Source organism: Ylistrum balloti, unplaced genomic scaffold (genome assembly GCF_031769215.1).
Source record: "Ylistrum balloti isolate Yb309-2 unplaced genomic scaffold, AGI_CSIRO_Ybal_v1 Utg370590, whole genome shotgun sequence".
NCBI lineage: Eukaryota > Metazoa > Mollusca > Bivalvia > Pectinida > Pectinidae > Ylistrum > Ylistrum balloti.
Window position 1 is genome coordinate 1,647,715 of NW_026782366.1, and position 20,056 is coordinate 1,667,770.

Sequence of the window (20,056 nt, forward strand, 5' to 3'; positions counted from 1 at the left end):
AGGTGCAGAGTATGAACACGCCGCAAGGTAAAATAAATGAGAGGTGTTTTTATTTTGAAAATGTCAAATAGTTTCCGGAGAGCTGTTGGTTTGTTAGCGTCTTGTATTTTGTTAGCACTGTCGGGCCCTTCGAATGAGTCGTTAAAATAACAATCTGAAGATCAGTTAATTTTCTTGTTACTGATATAGTTTTAAAATGTAAAACAAATTCATGAAGAGCGAAATGACATTTTGGATTTAATTAACATTACAATCGATTATATATTTTCTGTGATACACGTGTGTTACAAAAACCAACATATCCAGAGAAAGCACGGTGGCACGACATGGTACGAAGAATGACTTGAATACATGGCTCGAAAGAAGTCATCATCACTTTAAGAACACATTTTAGCAGTTCGGCGGTTTCAACAAGAAAACCATTAAGATTGATGCATTTATTAAATTGAATCTCAACTCGATTCTATCATAACGTAGAGGTCCAATATGGTACAACTCCTGCATTGACTGCATTAAAGAACCATGTAAATGTTTAGTTGGACAGAGAATCCCTAATACTAATATATGAAAAATTGAAAATGTCCCCGTGGATGGCCTCTCGAGGTAGAAGAAGATAATTACAAAGCGTAGCTTCAGCGCCGCATACTCCTGACTATAGACAATATTGGCATCACACTATACCTGGGCGCTGAAGTAAAGCCAAGCCAACAGCGCAGAGAATGTGTTAGGCTTGTTTGGGATGCGTGGCAGTGTTTACTGGTGACAGAATATGAATTGAAATCCAAGGCAACCATGAAGGAATTGAACGCATTCTCAGGGATTCTTATCTTAACACTTCAGTTTTTGACAGGTACGTATGTTTTAGTTGAATATTTGATACTATCATCGCTGGAACTGCTTGTTTACATTTTCCTTTTTTCTAGATCTCTCGTTCGTGTTGACAACATTGCAGCCGTACCATAACATACAGTGTTAGCTGCAGGCTCCAATTCTCGTGTGACCGAGATCCTCTTAGGTTGATGTGTACTGACGATTTCCTGACACTGAAATCAATGTTAAAATCTGAAAGCACGTTAATCACAGTATTCGTCATCTTTATGGCGTAGTGTTCCCACGTTGTAAGAGAGTCACCATTATGCATTTTTGATTGACCGCGAGACTAAAAGGAGTCCTTGATATTACTAACATGCTCTATTCCTTCATTCTATATAATCATGTTGCAGACGCTTACCATACAAAATACTATTTTTTGTTAAACCATTTCAGTTCGCAATCCACAATATTTATGACATGAATGTCGTTTTTCGACATTTTGACCCATTTATACATGAATAGCGAAATTGGAGAAATCAATATAATTTTGAATAGATTGCATTCTTTCCAATCATAGTTTAATAAATTCCTACATTATTTAAGAAATTGCTTTAATTTTAGGTTTAAAAGGTACTTACTGTATATGATGCTATACTACTATTTCAATTGGATGATTTAATACCGAGGTTATATGTCAATCAAATCAAATCTAACTGCCATATGATACTTTAATTCACTTCGATTTTTGTATTTGCTGTTTGATGATCGTTGGTATCCCCGGTGGTTCCGTTGTTGTTGCCCTTGTTCTCATTTGTAAACGTGACATTACTTTCTTGGATTGACCAAGATTCCATGACGGTTGTCATCGATGATATAGAATGTCGCTTACGATTCCCGAACACTGGTTTCTCTTCTCCAAGTTTTTAGGAGTCTTCGTGTCAATTTGTTATGTTCATAGTTTGTCCCAGTTTTATGGAATTTGTGTTTGACTTAAGATTCTGTTAACTGAGTATTTTCTTTGTTCCGTTACGTAACAGAAAAATCGAGTGAAGCGAAGCATTTGCTTTGGATCACATTGCGATTACATGTCAAGCTTACATAAAACGTGTACACAACGGCTGACAGGTTCAATACAAATCTAAATACAGCCATCGAAATAACTTGTCATATGGTCTGAAACTAAAATTGCGTTATTGTTCCAACGTGCTAAACTAAAATAGATTCTTAGGTATCTGAGGTACTTCCACTTGCGGCTCACGAGAGCATGTGGTTCCTCGTTTAAAGGCTGCCTTCCGTGATAGATATGACTTATGTACATACATGTTTATCAAGTTTCCCTAGCGATGCACTACGAGCCAAACTGGAAGAAACATTTAAATGTCAATGAAGATATAAGCGCATTAAATAACGAGACTACATCATTCATGCTGTGGTCTCTGCAACGAAAATAATCTTATAAAAAATATCACAGAAGGAAATCTATATCTACATAGACGACGAATATAGAAAGCAAACAGAAAATGCTTTTGAGGTATCAGGTGGCGTGCTGTGTCCTAGCGGTTTAGCATGTTCGAATTAGCTCGTTCGTTTTACTGTTTTATTTTGCCGAAAGGTCCAATGGATAGCGCTAGCTCCTCAAATAGTCGGCGGGGTTATTATTTCTCAAATGAAGTGTTTATTAGAATTAAATGAAACGGTATCATATGCTTGATGTTAGAAGAATGGCAAAATACAAGACACCTAAGGATATTTTTTAAAGTAATAAGAAAATCACACAAAAGATACACGAAGAATGATAACAGCGATGAGTAGGTAGAGACGGATATTTGATACCAAGGAACATTCCATTTTATGTGGAACGCTCAGAGATTTCAACACCTCCCTGTAGTGCATTCATATATCATACTGTTGTGGTACGTAAATTCCTATTCCACAGGTTGCCCATAACGCTCGTTCTGTATTGTAAAACTGGTTATTTTCTGTGGGTTATATGTCTTCATCATTTTCGAAGATGGATCGAATGCCAAGTTAAAAAGCCATTTATTAAGGATACCATTTGTTTGTTGCGGACGCCAAATATCAATTTCACACTTTTAAAGCCTTTATGAATGATTTCAAGATTTCAATGCATATACACACAAAGTTGTGAAAAACACACGATCCTTGAAAAAACCCATTTAAATATGGTTCGTCTTACTAAACGGAAAGTTATAAAAATCCCAGCCTAATGAAAAAATGTTATAACTAAAGTGAACGATCGTAATTAATGACAAATACGTTTACAAAAACCATAGATGCTTTTAAAATGCCTTTTGTTATCCACGGATTAAAACGAAATATTTGCCTTGCCGTGGGTCGTTTTTGATTCTCAATAAAACTAACGATGGATGTATGTTTTCGTTTAGATAAGAACAGATTCTCCATTATAAAGCGGGCCGTTATAAACATTTTATGTTTGTAAAACTAGAATCAACCTCATGCTGTCTTATCATAAACTATCCAGAATGATAAGAAGTCTTACTGAAAACTAAAAAAGTTTCCCTACAAGAAACCGTTAAACGTAATGCTAAAGGAATTCTAATGTAGACGCTGACAGCAGGGAACCAGTAAAACTAAATACGTTACATTTTCCTGTCTCTACAACCTGTAAATATCAGTCCAGCGGTTTTAGAACAGGTGATAGGAGGATTTTAGTTTAACAATAATTACAGATGAATGTTAAAGCGAATGCCTTACTCGTTTTATAACAAAACAAATATGAGGAATTGTAATCCTTAAAAGATTAACGATATATAGTCAATTGTGAATTTCGCCTTTACACAGAATGTAAAGTTGAATCATCGGATGTTTTAACATTATTGTAAATTGATGGAAACAATCCAATTTGCTATCACTAAAGTTATCATGCTCACTGACATTTTACTGTCTAGCTTGTGAATTTTATTAATGCACTCTTGGGATTTGGAGTAGAACAGTAAAACGAGCGGATATGCAATAGAATAAATTCAGAGATGTAGCTTCAGCTTTGGAGAAGAAAGCATTGGAGAAGGAAAGTCAGTCAAGGTCATTCAATGATACTGAAATCGGCTGCAAATCGATAATTCACTTGCTTGAACGAAAACTGTTTTAAAATGGATCTCCCCTAGATATTCCTATAACTAGCTTTTGAAAAATAAATATATTTAACAAACCACAACAGTTTGGGGCTTGATTGAACTTCGGGCTGATGTCTTCATTATGGACGAACTTTAATGTCCTAATTCTGGAAAGAAAGTCGTAACACGTGGTAATTATAGTATTGATTCACTAATCACGGCACCTCAGTGTAATTGTACTAAGTATTGATTTACAAATATCCTAAACATTGACAGCTTGACGAAACTCTATAGAGTATGAACCCCCAAGCTATACCTTAGGTGACTCTGTGATAAGCGTAAAGCATGTAGAGTGACGATCTATAGTTCAGCCCATACAATAAAATTAGGTCACATGTCATAGTGGAATGTATTTAGAAAACAAGAAAACATATAAAGATTTAAAGTACCATACAGTACAATACCTTTTGTTACGACACATTCCATATAATTAAGGTTATTATTGGAACCGAAGGCGGGAACCGATTGTCTCTTAATGAGATTGTCCAAATATTCGCGAGTTCATGAACGTTGTGATAATATTAGGTGGGTTTCCTAATTAGTCATAAAAGCTGTGGGGGAGCCATTTATAACGATATTTTCTCCTTGTCCAAGAGCATATTCTGTCTTAAGGACCTATTATAATAATTGGTACAAGCAGTACAGAAGGCGTTATAGTATTTTTGTGCACTTAGGTATCGTTTGTACCCTCAATGCATTTACCTTAATCAAATAAACCCTTTCAGGTTTTAATATTTGTATGATGCTATCTGAAGATGAACTGACAGAAGCCGACCTTGTTTCATATAAACTTTCACACGAACTGAGACCTCTTCAAAACAAACCAGTGTAGTGTGATACATACTGAAATGCAAATGTAAGTGTGCATTGGAGTTTAGGACAAAACCGCTCTAAGGCAGAAATGTCAAACTAATACATATTATGTATCTTTGGAAACTTGCTTTTATTAGTTAATCATACTATATGAAGCTTTAAGTCACGTGCGGTACACTGACGTCAGTTACTTGACAATGTGGTGAGGGGGTCATTAATGGAAATGTCCAATACAAAGTCTATTTAATATTGCGTGTGACCATCATTTGCGGTAATTACAGCATTGATTCTTCTCCTCATGTACCTGGTATGCGGTAGGATAGTGTTCCTAGGAATGATCCGCCATTCCTCGTGGAGAGCCTGCCCAAGTTCTGCCAAAGTTTTTGGTGGGTTTTGGCGTCGACGTACACGGCGGTCTAAGGAATCCCAAATGTGCTCTATCGGATTTCAATCCGGGGATTTTCATGGCCACGGCAGCACATTAATGTTATTGATCCTCAGGAAGTTTCCTGTTGCCCGCGCAGTGTGTGGGGTGGCGTTGTCCTCCATTAACGTCAACTTTGTGTCATGACGTCTGAGATATGGTAAAACCTCTGTTCAGTACCTCACTGCAATACCTTGCTGCAGTTAGATTCCCCGGAATCGTGATCAGATCTGTTTTATCATTATGTCTGATTCCTCCCTACGCCATAACACTTACCCCTCCACAACGGTCGATCTGTTGTGCACAGTTATCGTAAAAACGTTCTCCACAACGTCGCCATACTCTGCAGAGTCCATCGCTCATGCTGAGACAAAATCTCGATTCGCCTGTGAAATCTACACGATCTCCACTAAAGACGTTGACGTCGATGACGTTGTGAAGGAACCAAACCTTTATATTGCAACCGAGCTTTTAACGAAAAAGATTTCAACCGTCCATGGACTGAGACGATTCCGAAAAAAATGTCGTGACGTCAACGTCGACGTCAAATAACGACCCCTGATATGACAAAGGCGGATGTACTTGTCCTTTACGCGGTCCACCACTTCCTTGCAGATCTTTTTTTTTGTTCCGTGAATCCAATACTTTCTCCACAATTTAACGATTGTCAGTCGTGTCACGTTGAACGTTCGGGACTAGGAGTATTCCAACTGCCCTGTCTCTTTGTTCCTTTGTAAGTCGTGGCATATCTGTATTTGTCAATTATCGATGTCGAATTGCTGGGGTACGTCCCTAGTACAGATGTAAACGCCGGTAACACGATACACACCGATAGCGTACACTGCACGTGCAAAAAATAGCGACATTCGGTTAGACGTTTTTAGGCTTGGATGGTTTTTCGTTTGTTTTCATTTCAGAATATGATTTTGAATAGCATGTTTATAAAATATACCGATCTTTTTCTCAATTTTAAAAAGAAATATATATTGCGCATGTATACTTACTTTTGCACCTCAGTATAATATGCAGTTTCTTAAACGTGTATAACCGGCAGAAAATACCTCGCGTAGCATTCTGTCTGTCAAGCAGCGTTTAATCTGTTAAACGTTTTATTTTTTCTTTGTTCCTATGGTGTTGATAGCTTCTTTAAGGAAGATAACAATCCGATAGTAGGGGCCTTTAAAAAGAAGTACCACACATAAAACGATGAAATAACAATATAAAATAGTTCCTTGTGTCGTCAGTGACTTGGAAAATGGACCATAAGGAAAGAGGGAATGGCGCCTAACAGAAAAACAGAAAAGTTAAGTGTTAGTATCTAGGAATAACGACCAATCTTACTACCTTTCTAAATATAGCATCACCTGGATATTCCATATTACTATTAGATTAGAATAGTTGTTCGATTGATCAATATATCAATAAATCAACATCCTCCATTGTTAAATGAAATTTCATGTATAATCAATTGAGTCAACTCGTAATTTTTGACTCATGTTTAGATAATGGTAGTTTATTCCTTCGGGCCAATTTTCGGATCAACGTTGCGTAATTTACAATCGCTTATTGTCATTCGAGGCAGTTAGCTGCAACATTTCGTCGTAAATAACTTTGTCTCGCCAGATACACAAACATTGATAGCTGTCCTCCTTTTCTGTCATCACTGGAACACAAAAGGAACATCAATGCATGCTTATGGCAATATTTTACTAGTAATAGTGTAACTGACAAATTTGTTTTTCGTTCCGGTGCCGGTGGTATCCTTGTAGCTACTGTGTCAAGTTTATGCCATACTTAAATACATGTACCTAGTCCTCATCTACACTAAACTATAAAAAGGGATCCAGTATTGGAAAATATACTGTTATGATAAGCTTAATGAGGCGAAAGCTTGCTTTGTTGCTTATAAGTTATAATTAGGTTTGATAGTAGACTTAATCTTTCTTTAAAAAACTATTTAAATATATATATATATATAAATAAAATTCTGAGGAGATGAACATTTTGAGAATTTTCTTCTTCAATTTTATTGCTCAAAAACCATATACCTAGACGATTTGCAACCAATTCTTTCTTAAAATCAATAAGTTTAGGTGTATGTTCCAAAACATTTCAAATTTTACTCTTATTCTTGTGTTCTCTAGAGGGAAATCAATTCGTGGTAAATAAATTCTTTGTTTTCATTGAAAATGTGGTTCCTTAAAACCACCGTAAAACCGCATGTTCCAACTCAAAAAAGTAAAAGGTTTAAGTAGCGTTTTTGGAAATGTGTATTGTTATTACTTCCATGAACAAGCGTAACACCGCATGTCGACCTGCTTGTATTTAATCGCGTATTATCAATACAATTGATAATATAACTTTATGAATGTAAGTTACTTACTGCAGTCTGCTGTTGGTATTGCGTTAGAAGATTCTGGATTCAAAGCGATATGATACATGGCTAAAGTTCCTTTCTCAAATCTGTATACCATCTGAAGAGATTAAATTAAACAGTCGGCAAAGGGCATGATTTAGCGTTTCTTGATAAAGTGCACTGAAAATGTTGAGAAGAGAGTGCCAGAAGGCACCATTGCAGATCTTAGCGTGGGTTGTTGGATGCCTCAGGAGGCTTCTGAACGTAGACGGTGATGGATTTCACATCAGCCCGTGTTATAAACGGTGGTTTTATTCTCGACGGAATACAAGGCACTAGCTCAAAGTTCATCAGCGACATAAAACAACGTTAAGCAGCAGTTTACTGTTTGGAAAGTCACGTAGACTTGAATAACAATGTGGCGCTACCACAAGTTGTCCTGTGTATAATATTGTAAATATGTACTAAACCAAGAATCGAACAAAATCTCTGCAAACCCTCTAATTAGTTTGTCAATTATTTCCAACACTTTGTGCCTTTCTAGCCAATGCTGACCAATCCAACAATCAGACAACGGAAGCAATGCATACTTAACATGAATTATGACTTCATTTGTGCGTCTGTCATTAACACCCGCGTTACATTCTTAACGGTGGATATACATATATACGATTATTTCACAACCTTAATTAAACTAATTATACCATAAGATAGTTATTATCAAGTCAACAAAGGATCACATCGATCTTCATACTAACCATACATTGATACAACGTCTGCTGTAGGCTACGAGTCTGTCCTGGCGAGGACATTTCTTGTGAACTGATGACCTAGATATTGATTTTATGATTTACAAAGTTTCTTGACTTCATTTGACCACGACATGTATCAATATGCGTGCCTTATTAAGAGACAACATCAATTTGTTGATGAACAGAATGTATCTTTTTATTGATGGTTAACTGTGAAGGCAAGTACGATTCATTGATGGGTACAATATTGCTTTTTGTAAATTTAGACATAAAATTAATATACACATTGTGAAAGTTAATCGTGTTAAAAAAATCATATAATGGGTATCCTTCGGAGAAGTGGTCAAGCAGACTTTTGTGGTAATTTCTGAATTGAAGTACGGGTAAACATAATGATGAATCTACATTTTAGATGTTTGATATTTACTCATGTGTCTTTTAACCTTAAAGTCACATAAACATGTTTGTGAACATAGAGTTTGTTATCTCTACACCTGTAAGGACACTAAGCGCAGCTGTGATTGGATGTCAACTGCATTATGACGTTACCAAAGATTGGGACATGAAGTGATAATCTAGATGATACGTCAGTTTGATAAAATGATGTTTATATGAATGTTTTCATTTCATTGCGTGACTTGCATTGGGACGTCACTAATGAATGGGATATGGCTTAATAATATCGCCAAGTCAGATGATAAATCAGTTGATAAACGATATTTTGAATGCTTGCAAACCTATTTATATTACGTGACAAATAGTTTTTTTACATTCATTCCACTTTATACAGCATTGATGAAATCCGTGATAAGATTTGCATTCCACGTCGCCAGATACTCGGTTAAATATAGAAATACACTCGTTTTTATAAAAAAAAAACCCCTATGAAATGGAATCGAATCTCCTGCCAGACCCTCTATTTAAGTTTTATGTCCGTGACATTTTGTCTAACACTCGGTCAATGTATATTTTTTATCGTTTGTTCCTACTGCTTTCAAGTCTTTATGTATGTTTAACTCTATCGATTACTTTGAATTCAAGACAGTTGTACAAAAAGAAGTAATTGAATTACCTAGTGCTTTAACCTTCTCTTTGCCTACTTAATTGTCATTGCCACCTTCGGCTGAAACACGTTGATTGATTTAATGTTTTCGCTATTTTCGTCTTCATCGCTTGTATACCATCAACTGTGTTCTTAGCAAAAGCATATATTGTTTGTTCAGCTGATAATGTTCTACGTCGTTTAAAGCAGCATATCAACATTAAATCGCGACACTAATTGCCTGCGACTGACCCAGCCGTCCATTATGTGACAAGTTTTGTAAGATAATTTTATTTTGCTATGCATGTTAAAACTAATGTCAAAAGACGCATGTAGTGAACTGGTAAAGTTAAAATTATTTTAATGATAAAAACAGTGAATAAAAGAAAACCGATATACACAGATGCTTTGGTTGACAGCCACGTCATAACTTCATCATAACTTGTTGATTTCATACGTCGTTGTGCTTTTTATTTCGAAAAGTATATTGTTTCACTACATACAATTACATGTAAGCTAAATCGATATCCCACCAAGTTAAACCAAGGAAACAGATCACACAGACGCTTTTATGGGATATCATTTCGTTACGGTCTCTTAAGAGTCTGACTGAGAATTAGATAACGTACAGTACCATGTCGCAATCTGAAGAACGTTTCACTATTCAATACATAAAGATATCGATTCACATCTACGTCTAGTACCACCAAGACAATGCGTCTTTCATTTTCCTTGCGAGGTTAAGCTTTCTGAGTACAGTACACCATTTGGCAGTAATCACATTTTTAGCCTAACATAAGTTTAGCTAAACTATTGCCACAAAGAAAGATAAAATAAATTCAGTACATATACATATATTTCGCTCACATAAATAGCTTAAAATAACCTAGAAAATGATCATTAGATGCACATGCATATAACATTGGTTTGATTTACCGTATTCTGATATTAACTAACCCGAAATATCTGTAGATTAGAATAATCTGTATCTCATCCTCTCATACACGAAACCCTATGTATTCATGTGTAGGTCATTCCCGGGCACGAAATGTTGACATGGTCACAAAAATCGATATTCTTTTCTATTACGACGCTGGCCAATTCCCTGACCAATATCGAGTAGATCTAGGAATCGGTCAGTGTCTGCTACTAATCCTTTCTGACTAGTATTGGTATGCGTGTCCACATGGGCGTGCAATTCCATACCGTAGTGAGTTCTGGTGATGGAGTCTACTTATGGGCTCGAAAATAAATGCATGAAATTGCCAATAAGTAATTCCATGTCTAACTCGCCACTCTAGAAAATACCAGCATGTCAACATAATCACAACCCAAACACAAATTCCATAAAACTAGGGCAAAATATATATAAAAAATAAAAAAACAAAACAAAAAATAAATAAATAAAAAACATTTACAAGGAGACTCCCGGCAAAGCACAAGGAGAGTAAATCAATTATTGTCAATTAATGACTTTAGCTGATTAATATTTCATTTCCATTAGTCTAGGGTATAGAGTTATCCTATTAACGAGTAATTCAAAATGTGATTACTTGAAGAATTAGTTATTTTATCCCAAAACGCCTCTCAACGAAATCGTAAATGCATTTTGATAATTAAGTTTATCTCCGACATATCCAACAATGAACAATGGATTTCATAATAAGTAATGTGATACATTGTAGTACATGTACACTGTAACTACTTTGTAAGGTAACTATGCATGCGCGGTAATCGCATATTAGATAAATGTACAATGTATTTACATTTATATGTAAAATGTCTTCAAATTGTATACCGGTACATGTATATCGTATTTGGGTTTTAACCAAACATCTGGATGCGGGGGATAATGCCACGCTTTGCGGCTACTTGTATTCAATTTGCATGTCCGTGCTTGTTTGCTGCAACACATTCATCAATACGCCTTAAAAGCCGGATATGTTTTGCCTGTGTTTGATTATTGACGGTAGGCTTTCCCTGGTCCCCTGGGGATATACAGCTATAGGTTTTGGTGTTATATTTATATATTAACTCAACTGCGTTTAGCCATTATATATAAATAATGTTCTTTATTGGCGACACAAATGTTTTCAGTGTATAAATATAGAATATCATTTTCTGCCTCTCGATTAATTGTAATGATATGATGGGGTCTCCGGAGCGTGAATTGAGGCAGAAAATTAGAAAGTCATGTTGTTGATAAAAACGGGTGAGGCATGCACAAGATGAAGACTTTGCGTTGTAGACGACACATCAGAAACATCATATACAAATTTAGGTTACGTCTATTTCCCTGTACAGTAGCAGCCCTGACTAATAGTTGGTCTGATGTTGGATAGGTTTCGGCCTTACGCTATTTGTTTTTAGCCCATTTTTGTCCAAATTTACTTTAATTGATTTTAAACGGCAACCAGGAAATCATATCTATTACTACATGTAATGATACAATTAGAATAGATCGGAATCGCAAATCGAAGTTTGATTCTAGAAGTATTTGTATCTGTGTTTGTGTTCCCGATATAGCACCCTTAAACGCTAGGGAGTATACATTTAGTATTAAGGTGGACCACTGCTAGGTGATAATTTTCAGAGTTTCCCTCTTAGCAATAGCTACAAGTACCGTATGATGGTGTGATGTAACATGTGTTGTTTCTGAACTTATTTTGATAATGAGTTTGTTTTGGTACTCAGCCATTTTCTATTTTTGCATAAAAGTAAAAACGATATTTAATGTGTTTGTTTTGAAACATTGTTATACCGTTGGCGATCGTCCATATACAATCATATTGGCGAGAGATAAAATGGTCTGAAATCTCCCATAAATTCCCTGTAGTCACGTATACGTGTGCACATCGCCATTAAATGCAAATTGGAGACCATGTTGTTCTATATTTAACACACGGTATCCAAAAATACATTCAACAGAACAGGTGCACTGCACTACAAATATTCATTCTAGTGCCATGTTTCCGCTAGATCTCCATAAAATACAGATAAATTGGAAGAAATTAATTTAGACCAAACTTGATTGAATATAAGCGAACATGAATACTAAGTATTCACAATATTCCATCGCACGTGATATATCAAAACCTTGGAAGTTGTCTCGATGTATCTATTATTATGTTTCATCATTCACAAACAGCAATAACAAAGAATACTTTACCAAATCACATAACGTCATGTATTCTGGAATTTAATCAAATGAAATTTTCTTTGTTCACATGTCTTGTTTTTGTTTTCTTTAATCATGTGTGATTTTCTTTGTCCTCGTGTCTTGACTTTATTTGATCGTATGAGAATTTCTTTGAAATTGTGTCTGGACTTTATTTAATCATGTGAGATTTTCTTTAACCGTGTGTCTGGGTTTTCTTTAATCATGTGAGATTTTCTTTGTCCGGTGTGTCTTGATTTTAGTTAATCATGTGTAATTTTATTTGTCCGGTATCTGGACTATAGTTAATCATATGTCACTTTCTATGTTCCCGTGTCTTGGTTTCAATTAATCATGTTTGTTTTTCGTTGTTGTAGCGTCTGAGGCTTTATTCAATCGTACGGGTGTTTCTTTGTTCCCGTTTCTGGGTAAAAGTCTAAAATAATTGTCTTTTTTCAGTTTCTGGTTTAGAGTGCATCACATGTGACTGGAATGCTGGACAGACTAATGGGACGGATGATTGCGTTTCACGTCCGTATGGGTTGGACAAACAGGAGTGCGAGGAGACAGGAAATTACAATGTCTATAACTGTGAGGTAATACTGTCATGCAAGTGATAAAATTTGAAATACAGAATCAACGAGAGTTATATATTACAAAATCAGACACTACTCGAGTTACACGTGTAATACAAACTAAATTAATGTACAAGGCAAGTTATCAATGAAATATACACATGAAATGCGTGTCATATAAAACAAAACCAAGCAAGAAATGAACGAGCATGTAGAAATACATGTACTTTATGATGCGATAAATTTATCATTCCCTAATTGTAGATAAGAATCTATGAAATATCAAAACTGCTGTCATGAATAACTGGAAAAACTATGTTTAGTTGTTGTTGTTCAATAGACAGAACGTATATTCGGGTCGTTATTAAATGTGACGCCATTAGTAACGGGCATGACCATCGTTACTGAGGTAAACAACATTGAGGCGTCGTCGTATAGAACTCATCAGCCAGTGGATAATTAGAGGCCAGATCTTGCTAGTTTGACAGCTGATTTTGACTTTCTCTCACGCTTCGGCCACGAACGTTCCTTTTGTTGGTGGCCATTCCGACACCTCTATTCTGCAGCAGGAACGTTAAACTGATGCGACTGGTGCCCGCTGGTGCGTTATGCTGTTGGAAAAAGGCACTAATGCCACGGCGCCCTAGGCATGTTAGAATCTCTCAAAATTTCGTCACGATATGGATTACCTGTTCAGTTGCTTCTATCACTACAAGTCTGATAAATTCATCCACGCATACTGCCCCATCTCATAACACGTTCGCCTCCACAGCGGTCCCGTTCTACGTCGCAGCAGTTTACAAAACGCGTCAACTTCTCATTCCGTGTCTTCCATCACCGGATTGCAGACAAAATCGGGACTCATATGAGCGATCTTCATTGACGTACAGCCCAACAACGCTGAACTCTGACCCAGTCACGGTTGGAAGGCTTTTTTTGTCATTTGTCTGATGAAGGTGACCGTGTAGTCTCTTATCTTCAACTGGTTGATGTAAAAACTATTATATTGACATTACCAACCCGCAGAAAATATTCCGAAATATCCATCAAGGTCGTTTTTAGTGGTTGATTAAGACTTAACAAATAGTGAATGGTTTAACAATTTAGCCAAAAATGTATGCAACTTGAATACGAGACTCATGAACACGAATCAATCCAATATATCTGTCTTTCTGTATCGTGACAGCGGAGGCATGATGGTAGAGTTAAGCAATTTGATTTTGTTAGTTAGTGAACGAAAACCTCGCTGAGATCTCCCGATAATACATGAGTCATACACGTGATACAAAACAAAATCAACGCTGATCATACAAGCATATGAAGTCCTGAAATAACGCCAATTATCCCAACAGATGCTCAACGAGAAGTGATTTCACAGAGATATTTTTTTGAAATCGAAATCTCTCAACAAATTGAATCAAAGTACTGAAAGTGCTGGGATGCTAAACGTATTGAAAAATAACCGCTAAGCTATATTACTTTCCCCATACTCGTACACTTTGGAATGCAAAAATTACTAAAATAAGAGAACCAGAGGCTATTTTTCTTTATTATAAGCGATTTTATATCTTCTTTAATTCTTATTTCAAATCTGACGACAATAATGTGAACAAATCAAAATAGGTAGAAAGAAAACATAACAAAATACATACAACCATATATTTATCGCCAACAAGCCAAATGACAAATAGGTCTATGCTAAAGTTGACTAAATAAAACCTTTGAAATACCGAAGATGTTGCAATTACTATCCTATCAATATGAGGATTTAGACAAATCGAAAGGACTTTATACCTACTTCTTTATTTTAAATGTATTGCAAAGTAATAGTCCTTACTTATTATAATTATATTTGTAGTTGAGGAAAGTAGATAAGGTGTACACAGCATTTCAGATAGATAAAAGTGTAAATAATTACATTAAGTGTATTTACATGCCTATCTTCCTTGAAGTATCATGGTTAGACTTTTCTTCCAGTAATTATATCTATAAAGACATAGTTCTATGAGATTAAGCCAGACTTTCATATATATACAAAATTTACAATATTTTCACTATAGCTTCTACTATTTCTGATCTCCAATGCATTAGATAATGTCACCATGACATGCAAAATGAATAAATATGTTATGGAAATATTTCGTTCTAGTTAATTGGTAATTATAAACATGAGTATTTTGGGGTTTTTTTATACGCGCTTTGTTTGAAGGAATATATTCATTTCAAGGACCTTTGATACACATTTACAAACTTTGAGAAATCAGCACAATCAACCTTCATCAAATAAAACTAAAAGACAAACAAATATAAGTTATAACAAAGTCAACATCATGATCAGTACAGTATTAAAAATACATAAGGTGTATCATTCATAAATCATGAGCACCATATGTACCTTGCCTACGAAGTGCAAACTTTTTGTCTTCAAAAACCTGAAAAAGTGTCATATCGGCGGGTGTGCGCGTGGGAAGAACAGTCCAATTTTTGACGTCTAATGAGGTAAAGTGATCTTGCCACAACGACAAGTATTAAAGCAAAATTGATGTTCTGTTTGTAAGTTTTGTTTGTTTATAAGTGCTGTTAGTTGGTAATTCAAACCCAAGCCCCCAGACTAGCTTCTTACCATGGCGCCAACTCGCACGTACAGTGTTCTGTACGCTTACGTCATGTCGAGAAGGATTCATAAGCCCCGCCATACAGTAAATACACTGTAAATCAAGTCATGCAGTTGCAATAAACTTTGAAGATACAAGAAACCATTTTTTTGCTTACTTACGGTAAATATGGTTGTTATCTAGGAATATTCACAGCAGGCGATACGAATCACGTCATCTCGATCTTCTTCTGCAGCAGAGGTCGGGATGTCCGTGAGCAAATTCCGTAAAATATATTTTTCAAAATTAATCAATAGTTCAACCACACTGTGCTTCCTTTTGAAATATATAGTAATCGTATTGTTATTTAAAAAAATAAACTAATTGTGAAGGCTTTAAAATAGCGATTTCAAAGATCGCGGCATTATTTACACAGAAAATTGCCGCTAGAGGGCTCTAACTCTTTTCGGTAATTCAGCAAAGGAGAAGGCCAGGATCGGTCAATTTTGTATGAAAGGCCGTCGCAATACTCAGTACGTATAGCCTAAAAAGCAAACAAACCTTTATCACCATTTTAGTGGTTTTCCTACTTTTCAGATTTGAAAAAACCAACACTTCCCATCCCTTGTCATAAACCGGTTATAAACATAATAGTAGAGTGAAAACTACTCAATCGAACGTCGAAGCTGTTTTGCTTAGGTTCGGATATATACTCATATTTCTCTAAAGAAACGTTGTTTTTCCTAGTTTAACATTCACTCCATGTTTAATATGATTTCCACCCACACGCTGGTGATTGAAAAGGGTGAACATTTTGATTATTGTCTCATACATATTTTTTTTCTTTCAGACAAAACTTAAATTCAAGATGGTCAAGACACGGTCTTATCTTGAAAGTATAACAAGAGGCTGCACACTAAAACACTACAATTGCAACAAAGAATGCAACCCAGCGAAGAAGGACAACTGTTTCCTCTGTTGTGAAGACAGTATCTGTAACACTGTACCATTCTCAATGGGTTTGCTGCCATTTAGTATGTACTACAACACAACAAGCATGGCGGCACCAACGACAGACGTATTCCGGGGCCTTTTAGCAGTAGAAGTTATGTTAGCATCCTGGATAGTTTGGTACTGAGAACGTAAATATGATCGATAAATAGGCAGCATTCGATAAATTTGGTGTGAATTGGATCCCAACGATTCTATTCCAGATAGGACATTACCATTATAAAGCATTTAAGATAAAGCGCTGATTGCAAATATGTTCTTAGACAACCGGTGTCAGCTCTTTAATGGTTCAAAGTATTAATTTCCAGGGAATTGTCTGATCAAGTATGAAAGAAAACGATTTTAACAGGAAAATAATTCCCCCCCTTTTTTTTTTGAACATTACAATTTGACGTCAAGTGAACAAGCTAACATATACATTGCATATTGGCTAACAAAGGGTGACGATCAACCTGGCGAACAGTAAGTCAATACATGTAAACGCTAAATTAGCTGTATTGTTCTATGTCCTGTATTGCGAATTGTCATTCCTAAAAAAAGGGATAATTAATAGTATAATGTAGCTGTGTCACTGTTAGCTTGATAGGTAGTCACCAGTGATCTTTGAAGGTAAAATTATGAAAAGGCATTCGAGTCTGAAAAATGACACACAAAACCTATGAAATAAAATGGTTTCATAAGAACAAAGGAAATTGAAGAGTCAATGAAACAAATATTAATTTGCATGTTTAGGATATTATAAATATCAATGAAATCTGGTCGTGCACCGTATCAAGGTTCGTTGTGCTACAGAAAATCTGGTTAAAAGTGCATAAACCATTCTTCGAAAAGGTGTTGACATAAATATGAACAAATATCGTCTTTTGGTAGTCGTGTTATCACAGGAAGAGAATGCAGGTTGGCGTTGATAGGAACTATTGTTTTTACATATTATATTCTTTTACCAATTTTACTAGTATTCATGGTTAATTAAGTGTTTGTGAATTAAGTTTAAGACTATATAAACATGCAAAATGTTGTTGGAATAAAATTGATCCCTTTTAACATAACACCATCCTCCATTACATCGAAAATGTATTATCCTAAACATACGACAAACATCCTAAATGCAGTATGCATTGTACTACAGAGTGTACTGTAGGACATCTATTTAAGTCCTTAGTTATCACTTGTTATAATGAACATCCTCCCATTGTGGCCCATCACCATTACGTACTATTCAGATACATTTTTTCTCATTCTCGTGAATATTCATCTGTTTAATACCATACGTTTGTGGAGTGTATCGCATTTGTATCTTACAAAGATAATATCGGATGGCCATGTACACGTGAAAAACTTCAAACCACATTCAATAGCGTGTTCAAATGGAGAGAATGAAATTAAAAGGATGGTGGTTTTGAAATATTTTAAAGGCGAAAGCAAATGTATTCGAAAATGGCGACTGGTTTAATTTAAGTATCCCTCAATCGGTTTGGTACACGTATATTGCATTTTGTATATCAGTTGAAATATCTAAAAATGTTAGAAAAAAATTATAGTTCAAATTGTTATAACTTCCAAGTATTGTTAGTTGTCATTACATATTGTGTACATGTTCATATCACAATTTAAAAACAAATCAAAATTCTTCATTTCTTTTATATAATGTTAGAGAAAAAACATTATCACTTCTGTATACCTTATAAACTAGTATGTGTTTTGAATGTCTAGAATCTACTGTTATAGTGTAACATGTACGATAGGTGACTACTAATTAAGTAGTTTATAGCTGTTAATTGCTGTGTTCTGGTAGGTATTATACCGTTTATTTATGTGTTATCCTAGAACGAACATCACTGATAATATTAACTGTATATTTTATACTCATAGACATCCAATCACTTTCATTTTTATGATCGGTATATACTTGTGTATATATAGAACAGCGGTTGGTCATATTAAAATCACAGATAATTCCTCTCAAATTAGAATCATATCACTAACTTCTTAATTTTGATTCGATATTGGACGTTGTGTCAGTGACATAAGGGGAAAGGTAATATTGACTTTGAATATTAAAAAAATTGCAGATATCTTGATATATAATCAGTATTTAACTTTTACCAACTGTAGACCATGAGTGAAAACATAACAATATTTCGTAAATTGTTTTATTGTCGTAATATCTTGATTATTGTTCCTGTATGGAATTAAATTAACTGTATACATGTATCTTAACTGTCAGTTCATTATTAGAATTTATTTTCATATTACATGACAACTTCGACATCCGGCATTCATTTATAAATGAAAGCAAATGAACACATTTTCTGTATGCTTGTCGTTTACAGAACTTCGCTGTATACGTAGCTTATGTTCCCAGCTGGTTACATCTAGAGGTCTGCATCTACTTGATTGATCTGATTTGGAAATTAATTATATACTATATGCTCCAATGATAACCAGGAACTCAGTATTAATGAGCGTGTCCCATACTACATGTAACGCCCACCACAGTGAGTCGTGAAGTATCGATCCATGACACGAGTAACCTTAGCAATATACGACAGCGTGAAGTTTAAAACTAATGAAATAAATAAACATCGAAATGATGTACTGAAAAGTTACCTAGCAAGTTTTGACCAATTCCCCGCGTACACAGAAGTCTTTCTGATAGACGCTTAAGAATACGTTGTTGATTTTGGTTCTGATATATAGAGTAATATTAAAAGTATGTATGCTTAAAATTTATAGCTTGTAAATCCATACGGATATATAAGTATCAAAGAGCGGAGGAATTCATGTTGCCATTGTTATATAAACTTCCATCACATTTTAATATTTTCTCCATCATTATTACTTAGGTATCACGTTAATTAGCTTATTTTACAATTTACTATTACCTATGTTGAATATTAACATACTTTGTTATTTTTCATTCTTTAATCCTTAATAAATGTTGTTCATTTATGTATACCGATTGCCTAGACTGCCAATGTACATTTCTGTTGTGTGTAGAATAAAACAGAAGTAACTTCGTAAGTGTGTTTCTTATTTTTTTCAACATCTGCAGCGTGATCTTTATAAAACAATACCGAATCGACCGGTAACAGTTTCAGCTAATACTCAGATAAAGGATCAGAAACAACATTTGTGAAATTATTCAAATTATTTTAATGTTTCTTTTTTCTCAATAGCTTAGAATTAATTAACCACGTGAATCACTAACAGTTACTGTTGCTGGCTTTGTTGTATTTTAGTTGATGAAGAAAACATCATCTCTCTTTCCCATGTCTGCATCATGATAACACTGACATGTACTGAACTGTTTCGATACAATGTGGATGCACCACCATACTGCTCTATTTCCTCAACAACGGAA

General features: G+C 35.2%; 1 protein-coding gene across 1 annotated transcript; it reads left to right on the forward strand.

Moving 5' to 3' along the window:
* The first annotated feature begins 707 nt into the window (after window positions 1-707).
* On the forward strand, window positions 708-19,716 carry LOC132556810 (uncharacterized). The gene is made up of 3 exons (XM_060221255.1): window positions 708-850; window positions 12,972-13,108; window positions 16,532-19,716. The coding sequence occupies exons 1-3, from the start codon at window positions 793-795 to the stop codon at window positions 16,817-16,819; spliced, it is 483 nt and encodes a 160-aa protein (XP_060077238.1). The 5' UTR covers window positions 708-792; the 3' UTR covers window positions 16,820-19,716.
* Window positions 19,717-20,056: the final 340 nt, after the last annotated feature.

Coding starts and splice junctions, on each gene's coding strand:
- LOC132556810 (XM_060221255.1), top strand. CDS start 793: ATGAAGGAATTGAACGCATTCTCAGGGATTCTTATCTTAACACTTCAG. Junction 851..12,971: donor AACACTTCAGTTTTTGACAG/GTACGTATGTTT, acceptor GTCTTTTTTCAG/TTTCTGGTTTAGAGTGCATC. Junction 13,109..16,531: donor ACAATGTCTATAACTGTGAG/GTAATACTGTCA, acceptor TTTTTCTTTCAG/ACAAAACTTAAATTCAAGAT.